Genomic DNA, 14,349 nt, shown 5'->3' with positions numbered 1-14,349 from the left:
TAGTGTTTTACTATGACCTTCCATTATTTCTCTATTTTTATTCCAATATACCCAATATTTTATTATTATGAGTGATTTTATTTGATATTATGTTTGTGATACAATATAGAATTCTCAGTACAAAATATTTCAACAAGTTTTTTTCTTTTTTCTTGATTGGTCCTTACGATAACTATTGGGTGGTCGCAAGTAATGTGTTAGTAGTTTAGGAATCAAAGTTCGAATAATGTATATTCTTCTCAATGCATATCGCCAGCAACCACGATGTCTCTAATTTAGCTCTTTTGTAACCTGTACAGCGAAATGTCGTACATTTTTCACAAACGCACCTGAACAGGTTATGAGATTATTAGGAATAATGATGTGTTAAAACAAACAAGGCAACAACTTTATGAAATATCCAAATGGCAGGGGCAATTAGCTCAGATATTCAGCAGGCTGCCTAACCTGAGTGTATCGATAATCCGCCGCTACTAGACTGTAAACCCGTTGAGTTAAAGCTCGTTCTATTCCGTTTTTAGCCATTCGAACTATATAATACACAGACTGACCTTGAGATCATAGGATGTTGGGGGCGGGTTGTGTGGTTGACAAACATGCCTTTTATGTAGCGTTATCGAGTCTTTAGTATCTAGCTTCTGTTACCAGGTAACTTTGTAACAACACTTAGTCATTGTTATTCGCCATCATTCACATGAATTCATAAATGTAAGTGCGTTCTATGGGGGTAATAAAAGCAAACAAACCTATCAAAATATTTCCTCAATTTCAGGTTCACGCACCCTTCTACCCTCGGACTAAGCATAAAGCTATTAACAACTAAACAACTACTTAGTAACTAGATGGAATTAGTTGTTTATGAGGTCCACCCTCACATTGCATTACTGCGTGAGTTATGCGGTGAAACCCATGAAGAATCACTTTCTGATGACTCAGACGATGAAAGTTACTTAAAAAGTCTTGATCCCAAAAACTGGAAAAGTCAAGATCATTATTCTGTTTTGGGGCTCAGAAAAAAGCGCTTTCTTGCTTCTTCTGATGATATCAAGAGAGCATGTATGTTTTCTTCTCATCGTTAACTGTATTAGATCGCAGAAAAATCTTGAATCATCACCCTGACAAACGTCGTTCAAAGGGGGAGTTTGTTCAGGATGAAAAACTAGATTACTTTTCATGTATAACTATAGGTAAGTAAAAGCTATCTCCTCGTGGGTTTTATTCCTTATAATTGAAATCCATACCGGTTATAAAGTGTGGTTAGTGTTTAACGCTCCATATAGCTTCTAAATGTTAGTCATTTCTAGGAAGTCTTTAGTGTCAAGCTCGTGTTTTCTGTATATAATACAATTTTTTTCCAAGAATTTGACTTCGTAGACGTTTTCCACCCATCAAATACGAACTAGTGCTTCTTTACTTATATTTAGTTCATAAATAGCGCGGAAATTATTCAATACAGTGAACTACATATAGGATCTAGTATATGTCACTCTTTAGCCTCAGCAACAGCTACATTTCCAGTGTCTGATTGCTGTAAAAGCATCGATGCACTTAAGCAGAGTCGTTAAGTGATCAATGTTAAGATTGAGCACAGGCTTTTATGTACTGGAAGTAAATTGGTCGACATATTTGCGGAAGGTCTTCGACTGAGTTGTTTCGTTCAGGTTTTGTCCACGTTGTATACTATTTTCACAGATTTGTACAGAATAAAGTGACAGCAATTAGGGTTAACCAGTTTTTTATTGAAACTGACTCACCAGGTTACTTCTTTTGATTGAAGACGCGAAATTTGTCTCCTTTGTACATGATTCGCTGTTTTTCTTTCACTTTGAGTCTACACTAATTGAAATTAGTTGTTGCAGACATCCTAGCGTGGGTAACGCAAAACATACATAAGTCAAGTTAAACACACGAATAACATACTCAATGAAAAATAGGATGGATGAAAGAAAAATGACAGACTTTTCGAGAGTATGCATTTACTTTGTCGAACGTTAGTTTTCCTTCATATTTTATACTCTATCCATCCAGTATATTTCCTTTCGGCCTAGATGAAGTGGTAGATGCTGTAACAATCCAAGCCATTATTTCTTATTACCACAAAGCTTCATGTAGTTTGTCTCTACATCAACCAACACTGTCTCAGGGTCAGCTTCTGTAAACTTAACAGGCCAATTTGTCTCCCATTCATCTATGACAGGGTAGTTGGGAGAACTTTTAAAACCTGGACTAATAATTACATTCTTTAGCTTTTGGGATGTGTACGAAAGGGTTATTTATTTATTTAAACACATACATATTGGTACAAAGGAGCACCAGATACATATGCGCCACATATGAAGGGTCATAAAGTGTCATAGTAAATTTAATGTGATGAAAAACAGTAACTTGATGCAAGTATCTCAGATTAGTATCTTTAATAGTCTGCCAGTATTAACAACTTTAGACAAACCAGCCGTGTATCCGATTACTGCTTAACGTCTTCAAGTTCAGAAGTGTACCTGACACTCTAAAATAGTTCTTCCCGAGAGAGAAGACTCAGCTAAGTGATTTTGGTAGTCACATTGCTATAGTTGCACTCATATCATTAAGTGAGCATGTCTGGGTTGTGGGGTCTATGTAAAAGAAAGCTTAAATACCAATACAATTGGAACAAACAGCATCAAAGTGCGTGGTCACATCCGTTGGAGTGACCGTCCAAAGATAGTTGTTCATAAACTTATTCCACGAATATTTTATATGACATTATTGGCCTCGTCATTGCACATTAGAATATTTTTATCTAGTCTGTTTAATATTTTGTGACCATTTTGTGTTTCATTCGGAATATTAAAATATCTTATTACTTCCTTATAAATAGCATACGAAATACTTGGAAATCCCGTCAAACGTCTTGCATATGATAGTGTGGATCCAGTCGCCGTGGATGATTCAGTTCCTACCATTAGTGAAATCAAGTCCAACTTCTTCACTTCATTGGGAAACTTTTTTTATCGTAAATCTAGGTAACTGTCGTTCTCCAGATAGCCATTTTTCATTAAGGTGGTCTAAAAAGCAACCTACTCCGCACCTTGGTAACAATCTAACTGATATAGAGGAAGTCCTCAAGTTTTATGACTTCTGGTAAGTTAATAACAAAGCAAACAGTTAATATGACATTTATTTCTATCTGTATGCCGTACAGTCGATAGTTTGTTCATTGTTTTTCTCAGACAAGCGTTTACCTTGTGCTAAAATCGTACAACTAACGTTTACAAATCTTCCAAATTTTTTCAACACTTGTCCCCTCATACGACTATCCTTCACATAGTCTTGGTCTCCGGTCCGTGTCTGGTCTAGGTTTTAGTTATATATAGTATAATGCTCTCCACAACTTTGAAATGCACAATCGTGGACCTCGTATAACCACCTGCATAAACTTTTCAACCTAGCCATACACCTACTGGTCGAATTGTAACACATGTTTCAATTTATAAGGACCTATATATACACTATCAAATCTAACATACTTAGAGTGTTTCTTCATGACAAAATTATTGGTTATGTTGTTGGCGTAAGTTAATCTAGTGTACAATCAGTCTGTTTTTGTTTATGACAATCCCAATGGAAAGAGTATTGAAATAATTACTTGCTTTCAACCACTAAATATTTTATAACTACAAAATGTCCAGAAAAGCTAGAACCCTTAGTCTTTGTTTATTCTTATGTTCGCATCGGATTACTCACGAACGGTTTTAGTGTTGTCTATGTGCAAATGCTTGCTTATTAAGAACAGGAAAAGGTATCATCCAGAACTCTTCATATTCACGAAAATTGCTAACATCGTAATGAGGCACCATAACCACAAATTAGTTGTGCTAATATTTAGGAGCACTAGTTCTAATATGCGCCAACGATTATTTTGAATGACTTCACTAGTTGGTTTTCTGTTTATCTTATTATTATATATGGTCGTAATAAGGAGTAAATGTATTGACCACCATTAAACCTTGTCTCAACAACATTCAGATAAAAGTATAAACCAATTCAAACAAAGTTCAAAGACTACAATAAATCAAACAGTTAAAAAAAGCCATAATAAATAAAGTCATTTGTAGATAAAATTAATAGGAACAGAATAATATTACGATTAATCATTTTCAGATATTGGCGTGAATATAGCACCAATGGCGTTTGTTTGAAAGCGTTTTAGAGTTCCAGAAACACCAAATGCTAGTTATCTCGAGGTATCCTCTACATCAGTTTTGCATAATGTCTTGTAACGCTACTATATATTTTGTGAGGGAAAAATATCTTGTTGCTTTAATTTTTTACAGGGAGGAATACGATACCTGTCGTGATTACTCATATTTAGACGAAGAAGATAAGGAAAAAGGTGAAGAGTACGTTTCTCAATGCTACCCTTCTTTTACTAACTTATCCAAAACTACTGTTCGTTTAGTACTCGCTAGCGTTCATTATTGTTATCAAGATTTGATTTTATTGATAACTAAATGTGGATGTTTTTAAGTCGAAACAAGTTTCCTTATGCATCATGATTAGTTTTATTGGCTTTTCAACCAGTCATCAATATTATATTTTTCTGATGCGAAATACGTACATATCAATAATTTGTCTTTATACCAATGCACGTTTTTCGGATAAGTGCTGTACTCAATAATCAGATTGCACAGTTTTTACAGGGAACTTGATATGACTTAAATTTTCACGAAAATTGAAATGGAATAAGCTTTTGTTTGATTTACTGAATAAAATGCTTTTTAACTTCGTCTGCCAAGGAATTGTATGTGATATAATTCTTAATGCCTCTTACATCAATCAGGTCATTCACTATATACCAGGAATTACTAGATATTAGTTTCATTTCATTCCAGCATTTTACATCAGTGCACTTCTATGACCTATTTTGCTGCTGAATATTCCGCATCTGGCCTTGTAAGCTTCACTACACCCGTCTAATAGTGTAACGTAACTCAACTCATAATGTACTGCAACGTTTTCTTAAATGTTGTAATTGTATTGAATCATCGGATAAATTCCACTAGGCTATTCACCAAGAAAGTTTGAAATTTATTGAACGTTGTCTTGAAAACTATATTTTCTGTTTTCATATAGTGTACACATAGCATTTTATCCAATCGATTGTAATTTTTGTATTATGAGCACGATTTTGATATAAATATCTCATCATTAAAGAATATTCAGAACTGCAGGTCTGACTGTCGACGTTTCGACCACTATCGTAAAAGTGAAGTTGTTCAGCGGTTAAAGCATTCAGCATCCAATCAATGGGTCACAAGTCCAAAATTGCTTTATTTTTATTTTAATTTTGGTTAGGTGAGTACTATTCCTAACCCTTGCATAAACAGTATGGCACAAAGTCGACTACACATACTTTTACTTAATAAATGAGGTTATATAAATAGCACTTGTGAAAACAACTTTATTTGTCTGTATCCAAATAGTAATACTTAGCTTTGTAAATTGTACGTATGACTCAAGAAACAACTGAGTCAATCAGTCACAACGTAGAACTTCGTACGTATGTACATCAGTTCGAGTTGCCATACCACATTAGCACAGAGATGCAGTTGTCGATTCAAATCCCATAGTGGTGGACGTAGTAAAAGTATGAACAGTAATCCAAAAGATTAGGGTTTAAAAATGTTATTCAAGGAGTATGATCCAGTGAAATAAATTTGGAAAGAGAAAAAGGATAGGGACACGCGCGCTATTTAAAAGGACAGTGGTATTGTTTCTCGTTGAGTTTAGTTCACTGTTTTGATCGTAAATTACGTATCAAAACTACCGTTTACACTTTAATTTAATTTATTTCAGTTAACGTGACATTGTATTTGTGTGTTTTGATCCTGCTTTTGTGTATTTACTGCATCAAAGCATTCTTGGTCGACAGCGGCTTGTTTATTTGATTAAGGTTGTGATTTGTCTTACATATCTACCTTGCCTATCATTTTGCTTCATTCTAAGATGGTCGGCTCTGTACACAAGTGTGGACAGCCATATTGCTTATTCCCCGTGGAAGAAGGGATGCAATGTGACGAATGTAAGAAGTGGTTTCACAAAATGTGCACCCGCTTAAGCCCTGCTGCCTATAAAAGGTGTTCCAAACCCAATTCTCATTGGCTCTGTATGTTTTGTTGCTCAAGCAAGACATTACTCATTCAGGAAGCCATCAGCCTTCTAGCGTTAGCTAAAAAGGTCGACGTAGGCCGTGCCGGCAACATGGATACTGATAACGAAGATTGTATCAGTGTCGTAAATGCTGCCATGGCAGGTACCAGACACCCAATTTCGCAACATGATGCAAAAATCTCTACTCCGATACAACCAATGAAAGCCATGCCATTAAGTACTGAGGGACCAGTTGCTTTAACAGCGACTAAGGACCCGGCTAGAACCACTATCGTCCAGAGTAGTTCCAATCTGGATGCTGAGACTGGTGGGAAATGGATTACGCGGAAACGCAAAAGAGACGGAAAAAATACCCAAAGAAAGCGCGCGTATAGTCGATAAGTCCTCGTTGGACTCACGTCCTGAGCATAAGGCAACTCCGCTCAAGTCCAAATGTAAGAAAATATTTAATACTGTTGTGGATGGAAACAGTTTAACTTCACCAAATGTTGTTGTGAGTCACTTGCTCGACCCACATGACACTGTTATAAAAAAAGTTAACAGTAAGAAGCCGGTAGCTAACCGGCAGGATCTGACGTCACGGTCGAAGGCCGTGAACACGACTTTTAAGGAAGTTAAACAGGTGCCTAGTGTAATCATCTGGAACTTGGCAGAATCGAAAGACACCGATCCCGCTAAGAGACATGCCCACGACCTGCAGTTAGTGGGATCTCTCATCAGAAATATACTGCCCGATGAGGTCCCAGGGGTACATATCTCGAAAGTCATCAGACTCGTTAAATATGTTGGAGGCGAAACCCAACAGAGAAGGATCCTTAAATTAGTACTCGGTAATTTTGAGGAAAGGGACGTATTACTAAATAACGCACGCAAAACTCGTGACTCAAACATTCGTATTCGACCTGACTGGCCACTTGAGGATCGGACCAAGTGGAAGAATGCCCTAACAGAGTTAAAAACTCGAAAGCTAAACGGTGAAGCGAACCTTACGATTAAGGGTTTTCGGGTAGTCAGGTCTTGGAAGCCAATGCTTCCGAGACCTGTGTGAGTAGAACGTATGTCTCCAAAAACACCTTAAATGTGTGTTACACGAATGCTCGTAGTCTTCGGAATAAGATGTCTGAGCTAAGTTTGATGGTAGACGACTTAAATCCGGATATAATTGTTATCACCGAAACTTGGCTCACTGCAGATATAGACTGTTCTCCAGTCATTTCAGGCTACATCTGTATCAGAAGTGATAGAGTTAGAAGTCGCAAGGGAGGAGGCATAATATTATATGTTAGGGACCACTTCTGCATAAACTCGATCATATCGGAGGCACATGTAAGTGGTACGTGTGAGGTAGTATGTTGTACAATTAGGTCTAGAAACGGGTTAGTGACGATAGGAGGAATATATCGTAGTCCGTGTTGTCTCGCTGACGACTTTATCCTAAGACACGTCTGTTCTTGGAGTAAAGCAGAATCTTGTCTCGTCGTTGGAGACTTCAATGCACCCCATATAAACTGGATAGAGCTCACAGCTCCAGGTGGGGGTTTCGATAGCGTCCTTCTGTCATCAATTATTCAATGTGCACTTGTACAATGTATCGTTAAGCCGACGCATATAGACTTGGAACATAATCCGTCATTGATAGACCTTGTCCTCACACACCACTGTGAAGATATCGTCGACATTCAACACCTTCCCCCACTGGTGAATAGTGACCATGTCGTACTTTCCTTTAAGTTCCGGATACATGGTATAGAATTCGCATCTGCTCCACCCCGTCCTAATATCTGGAGAGCTAATATTCCGGCAATCAGGGACTATGCTATCTCGATTGACTGGTCGGTCGATGCTGATGGATCGATTGATTATGCATGGAATAAGTTTAAGTCTACGTTCGAATCCGTAACTCAACCGTTTATCCCATGGTCAGCACGTAAGCTATCACATTGCCCTCCATGGATTAATAAGGAAACCCAGAAGCTGTTGAAGCGTAGGAAACACTTCTGGGACTTGTTCTTGTCAACAGGTCAGGCATCATTTAAGTGCGAATACAAAAAAATCCGGAATATATGTAAAAAGACCATAGCTCAATCCCGCACGGCTTACGAACGACAGTTGGCATACGATAGCCGTACCTGTCCGAAGCGACTGTTTTCGTACGTTAAAAGGCGGACGAAACGTAGTGATGGTATCCCCTCATTACTGTTAAGCGAAAATTCAGCTTTATTGGCTGAATCTGATCTAGCGAAAGCGGAGACATTTGCTAACTATTTCAGTGAAGTCTACTCTACGTGTAGTGTTACAACTACTTGTCCCGTTGACAATGAGATACCAGCCATAGGACCTATACACGTGACCGAGGATATTGTTCTTCCTTTGATAACTAACCTAAAACCTTGTAAGATACCGGGCCCCGATGGGTTACACCCACGTTTACTGTCGTCGCTTGCGGACATTATCTCAAGACCGCTCACGATGCTCTTCAACATGTCCCTTTCACAGGCTCAACTACCTAGAGACTGGAAAGACGCCATAGTTAGTCCTATATTTAAGGATGGTCAGAGACGGATCGTATCTAACTACCGGCCTGTTAGCCTGACCAGTATAGTAGTTAAGTTACTTGAAAAATTAATTCGGGCTAAGCTACTAAGCCACATAGATTCGTACAATCTGTTAACTCCCGAGCAACATGGGTTTCGTAACAAGCATTCATGCTTGACTAACTTACTCATTGCGAGAGAGGATTGGACAGCTGCCCTAGACAACGGCCAGTCTGTCGACGTGATATTCATAGATTTTAGCAAAGCGTTTGATAAGGTTTCACACTTAGGTCTTATGCAAAAGCTCTCGAGCTTTGGAATAACAGGTGCTATACAGGAATGGATAGGAAGCTTCTTATGTGACCGCAGACAGAGAGTAACGGTCAATGGAACGCTATCCGAATGGAAACCGGTCAAAAGTGGTGTACCCCAAGGCACCATCTTAGGCCCTCTACTTTTCCTTCTGTATATTAATGAACTACCTTTATTACTCAAGTCGTCGACGTTATTGTTTGCGGATGATGTTAAAATCTGGAGAACAATAAGAAATGAGACTGATCGTTGTTATCTGCAAGCAGATTTAGACGAATTAGTTAGGTGGGCTCATGATTGGGGCCTGGAAGTTAATTCCAGGAAGAGCGTGTTCATGCACATCGGGCACGATATTAGTTACCATTATACCATTAATGGTACATCTCTGCCACGCGTTCATGAGCACAAAGACTTAGGAGTAATTATAAGTCACGACCTAAAAACTACTACGCACTGCAATGCGGTTGCTTCCAAAGGCTTTCGCGCGCTATGGTCGCTTCGCAGAGCATTTAAATGCTTTGACGAGATGTTTCGAATTTTATATCCCACCTATGTAAGGCCACACTTAGAATACTGTATCCAAGCAGCTAGCCCTTGTCTGATAAAGGATACTAGATCTCTTGAGCGTGTCCAGCGTGTAGGGACAAAATTAGTAAAGGGTCTTTCTAAACTCCCTTACGATGAGCGTTTAAAACGTCTAAATCTTTTCCCCTTATCTTATCGTAGGACGCGAGGTGACCTTATACTGGCATTTCGTATCTTTAATTATGATCTGGGTGTTAATATGTCTTATCTTTTTGCTCCCTCCAGCACTAATAATCTCCGGGGTCATAGCAAGAAGGTTCTGAAACCGCGATCTAATAAACTAAAGGTGGGGTCCCGTTTTTCTCATCGAGTGGTCAATGATTGGAACGCTTTACCAGAACAAGTGGTATCAGCACCATCAGTGAACATTTTCAAAAAGAAGCTGGACCTTCACTGGGAGGAAATCTGTCAGGATTAACACAGGTTCATCAACCTACTATCCTTATTACTGAAGACTGAATCCAGAAGATTAGAATTTGGTAGAACACAAAGAGTGGATGCACCTTCGTCATTGCAAACGATTTTGAGCCATGTCATTCAAGGTCTCTAACCATCGGTTGTTATCATCTCGCGAATCCCAACCAGGTAGTCTACACCTACCAACATGGCTCAGTCCACTTGTCAGCGACTTCATGGATTTATGCCACGTTTTGGTCAATCCGCCCTTAGCTTTCTTCCAACCTACTCTTACACCATGAAACATTGCACGTCGGGGCAGTCGGTGGTTGGGCATACGTAACGTGTCCCAGTCATCTCAACTGACGAAGTTTCACTACTTCATCAATCTATTTGCTGTCCCTACGTTGTACCCGTTTCCTAACACCTGCATTACTTACTCGGTGGTCCCAGGATATACGAGCAATGCTTCGAATACACTTATGGTCGAATAATAGTAGCCTACGAATATCCTCTACTCTTACCGGCCATGTTTCACTGTCGTAAAGTAGGATGAAACGAACTGCTGCTCAGTGAACCCGTTTTTTAGCAGTGTTCCTTTTTACGGGATGAGGTTTCCATCCGCAATTCTCATCCTTGATCCGTGTTTGGGACCGGGAATAATCCTAGAGAGGCTCTAGGTGGAGTTAGAAACAACTAAACTAGACATATTTACCTCGAAACCAACCATAGTTACAAAACTGAACGCTTTATTTACCATGTTAGAAACTCAAACCTAGTGTAATGGATTTTGCCAACTGAATACTCAAGCTTGTTCCTTTTATTTGTAAACAATGTTTGTCTCAATTTGTTTGAAATTTTCTCGACAAACTAATCAGCTCTACTTATTATGTGTACACCTTGTAGACAGTTTTAGTGATAGGTGTATTTAAAAAATAAAACCCTTAAGTCTGAGGTGTTTTAAATTTTAGTAAAATTATCCATTGAATCATAGTCAAAATAGTTCTACCATGTAGTCTTTATAAAATAAACGTTTACAATAATTTCTTAATATTTTATATTTCATAAGTTTTTTAAATAAACCTATATTCTTAAATTTATAAAGTTTCTGTCTGATGTTAAGATATATGAAGGTTGCCTGCAAATACTTATACTCTCATTATATGCAAATCAATACCATGTAACAGTGATTTGCTAAACACTCAAGTTTTCTTAGTGTGTAAATTTGATTAAATCGTAACGGCTCATAATTCATGTTTGTTTCAGTCGAGAAACAAGACGTGCTATAGAGAGACAAAATCGTATTGAACGAGCACGTCGAAGGAATGAAGAAGTAAACAATGTTCGAAACATAGTCCTTCTTGCTAAGGAAAATGATCCAAGAATTCTAGCTGCAAATAAGGCTGCTCGTGATGCTAAGGAAGCGAAACGTCAGGCTCGTTTAGCTGCTGTGCAGAAACGACGTGAAATGGAGGAAGAGGTAAGATACTCCATTATTTTTAGACAAGAATTAGTATATTATTTCATATTTCTCACAGGAAATAAGCATACACAATACATATTTTGGTCTGCTATAAGCTATATTGTGAGGCTAGCAGATTTGAGGATATTGACCAAAAACTACATGGTGTAAGTGTATCCATTAGTCATCTCATTATTTTGATGAGAAATTTATCAATAGCCATTAAAAACACTCAGTTATTGCTTTGTAAAAAATAATAATAAAGTCCATGATTAACTATATAGGTGATTTCTGATGGCAACTGTAATTACTACTTCACATTTTTAGTATGATTCAGATAATCCTACTAATTTACCCTCATATTCAAATGAAATCGACCAACGAAATGTTGAATGAAAACTAGATTATATAAGAACTTCCGTCTAAATTTAATCGAATAGTTTCACAGTATTTGGGCATCCAGTTGACGTGAGACATTAAAGAGGAAGAATGTATTTGTAAGATCTCAGAGAATGAATTTGAAGTAAATCCAATGTTTCGCCTGGCAATCCGATTCAAGTTTTTTGAAGGAAATATAATCAAACACCAAAATCATGGAATATAAATAGATGCACGGTTCACTGTATACTAAACAATACTCTAAGATTAAAACGGGTAAGAGTCAAATATCCAATACACAAGGAGGAACAACGAAGTTGTGTTTGTGAGATCAAATTGATTGTAATGTTATATGTGTAAGTGAAACGTCACGAAAATTGAATGTGAGGGTGAAGGGACACAAACGGTGCTTAAGGCGTATTCTTAAATCCTCAGATAATGTAAGAAAACTCGAGAACAAATCAGCGATAACATTACACCCAATAGAATCGGGTCATACAATTGATTTCGACAGCACAAGAATTCTTTAAAAAGGTTTTAACTAACAGCTGAAGCTCTACATATATGGGCGAATCTAAACAGTATTAATAAGAGAGATGGAATACAAGTAGCTGTCCCATGACAACTAATAATTAAGCCTGAATAACGGCAATTACATTCGACGATTTTAATCGGTTGTCTTATTTGAACAATTAACTGGAACAATAAAAATAACGCAAACATTCATTTACAAATACATTCTTCATCTTTGAATTCATTCCTTTATTTTGTTTATTTATCTTCATTTTATGCATGCTGTGACATTTGATTTATATCATTTATAAAAATTGCATGTTTTAAAAATTCACCGACCAGAGACAATATATAATGGATGAAATTTCTCTCACCACTCACATATATATACGATCTGTTATCTTAACACTTTTCGATTCTTACCACAAGTCTCGTACACACTAAAGCAATTACCTACTTTAAACATTGTTGACGTTGATTGGATAACCTATTTAGTATACAGTGAACCAGAGAACCATGCATCTATTTATATTCGATGGTTTTGGTGTTTGATTATATTTCCTTCAAAAAGCTTGAATCGGATTGCCAGGCGAAACATTGGATTTACTTCAAATTCATTCGCTGAGATCTTACAAATACATTCTTCCTCTTTATAACTGGATTATCCTTTAAAAATGTCAAATTTTAGTTCCTTTTATTTAAAAAGTTTTATCAGGATAGAAATAAGGAAAAATTTACCTAAGGAATAACAAAATGCTTTAGGCATTCAAAGATGCAGAATCGATGAACAGTGACGTAGTTGTTGTACTGGTTCACACTGACTGCGTGATGCTGGTATTAGTTTCTTTTTGTAGTATGAATTTTATTATCTACAAAATACACCGTTTTATTTCTATGCTATTCTTCCATTCCACTTAAATACCTTTCACTTTACTAATAATGGAGGTATTCCAATTTATAATTAGTTTTATTCAGCACATAAGCAATCTAACATCTGTGTGAAACGATACGCAGTCACATATTTTTAATATATAGTATAATAATCCATTTTAGGAAATAGCTACCCATAAAAGAAATGATAGATTACTCATTTTGATCAATTACACTCTAGTGAGACTTTTTAAAGGAGGTCCAGGAACTGTGTAATGCTCTTTACGTATCTGTTATTCTCCATCTGACATCAGTTTGCGATTTATTTATTTATTTATTTAAACACAAATATTGGTACGAGGGGGCACTAGATATTTATGCGCCACACAAAACAATGAGAATGGTAAGAGAAAAGGGGTAAGATGCATATATAAAAAAGATAAGAGCAATGATGGGGGAAACTAAAATATACAACCAAGAAGAACTCTTTCAGATAAGAAAGTTAGAACCACTCTTTATAAAGAAAGTAAAAGTAGGTTACAGCAGGCTCGCCACTGGCTTCTATTCTGAGCCATATCTGATAACGTCTCTAGCCACTGTGTTGCACCATCTCTCGGACCCCAGACAGGGAGTCGTGAAGGACCAACAGAAGCTAGCCCTTTGCAGCTTTCTTTCATGCCACGATACCATGTCATACACTGACCACACAAATGAAATGAAATGACGCACTCCACTGACTACACTGTTCTCGCTCCTAATAGAAGAAAGACTTTCCAAAGACATAGCCAGCCCTATCTGTTGTCCGATCTGCATTAGTGTGCGAACGTTGAAGGAGGCCAGTTTGAACGGCGTACGCGGTTTCAGAAAAACTGGTTCAGTATTCGTATTCGGTAGAAGCATTCACTTTCGACCGGACAGTGACTGGAGATCGTTTACATAGAACAGAGTTTCCACCATGGGCGAGCTGCTGCATAAGTTGGAAAGTAAGGGTACACAAATTAAGAATAAAAGGGAGTAAATAAGCGACGTGGTAATTAATAATAATAATAGTGTGAATTGTCTGGCATTCAGTAAGAGCGTGAATGGGATTGTCAGTAGAATGCGTCATTTCATTTATTTGTGGGTGGGCTGTGATACTGCCCGGGGGGC

General features: G+C 37.5%; 1 protein-coding gene across 1 annotated transcript in view; it reads left to right on the top strand.

Moving 5' to 3' along the window:
- The first annotated feature begins 582 nt into the window (after positions 1 to 582).
- Smp_105960 (zuotin related factor) overlaps positions 583 to 14,349 on the top strand; it is a 37,073-nt gene continuing 23,306 nt past the window's right edge. Inside the window, exons 1-7 of the mRNA XM_018799208.1 lie at positions 583 to 648; positions 773 to 1,056; positions 1,089 to 1,187; positions 2,858 to 3,002; positions 3,040 to 3,120; positions 4,314 to 4,379; positions 4,872 to 4,932. Coding sequence (XP_018651020.1) covers positions 843 to 1,056; positions 1,089 to 1,187; positions 2,858 to 3,002; positions 3,040 to 3,120; positions 4,314 to 4,379; positions 4,872 to 4,932 — 666 coding nt within the window. The 5' untranslated portion in view covers positions 583 to 648; positions 773 to 842. The remainder of the gene's footprint in view (positions 649 to 772; positions 1,057 to 1,088; positions 1,188 to 2,857; positions 3,003 to 3,039; positions 3,121 to 4,313; positions 4,380 to 4,871; positions 4,933 to 14,349) is intronic.

This window comes from Schistosoma mansoni, chromosome 3, assembly GCF_000237925.1.
Source record: "Schistosoma mansoni strain Puerto Rico chromosome 3, complete genome".
Classification (NCBI taxonomy): Eukaryota; Metazoa; Platyhelminthes; class Trematoda; order Strigeidida; family Schistosomatidae; genus Schistosoma; species Schistosoma mansoni.
Note: the sequence above shows the minus strand (reverse complement) of the source record. Positions and strands in the feature narration are given on the sequence as shown.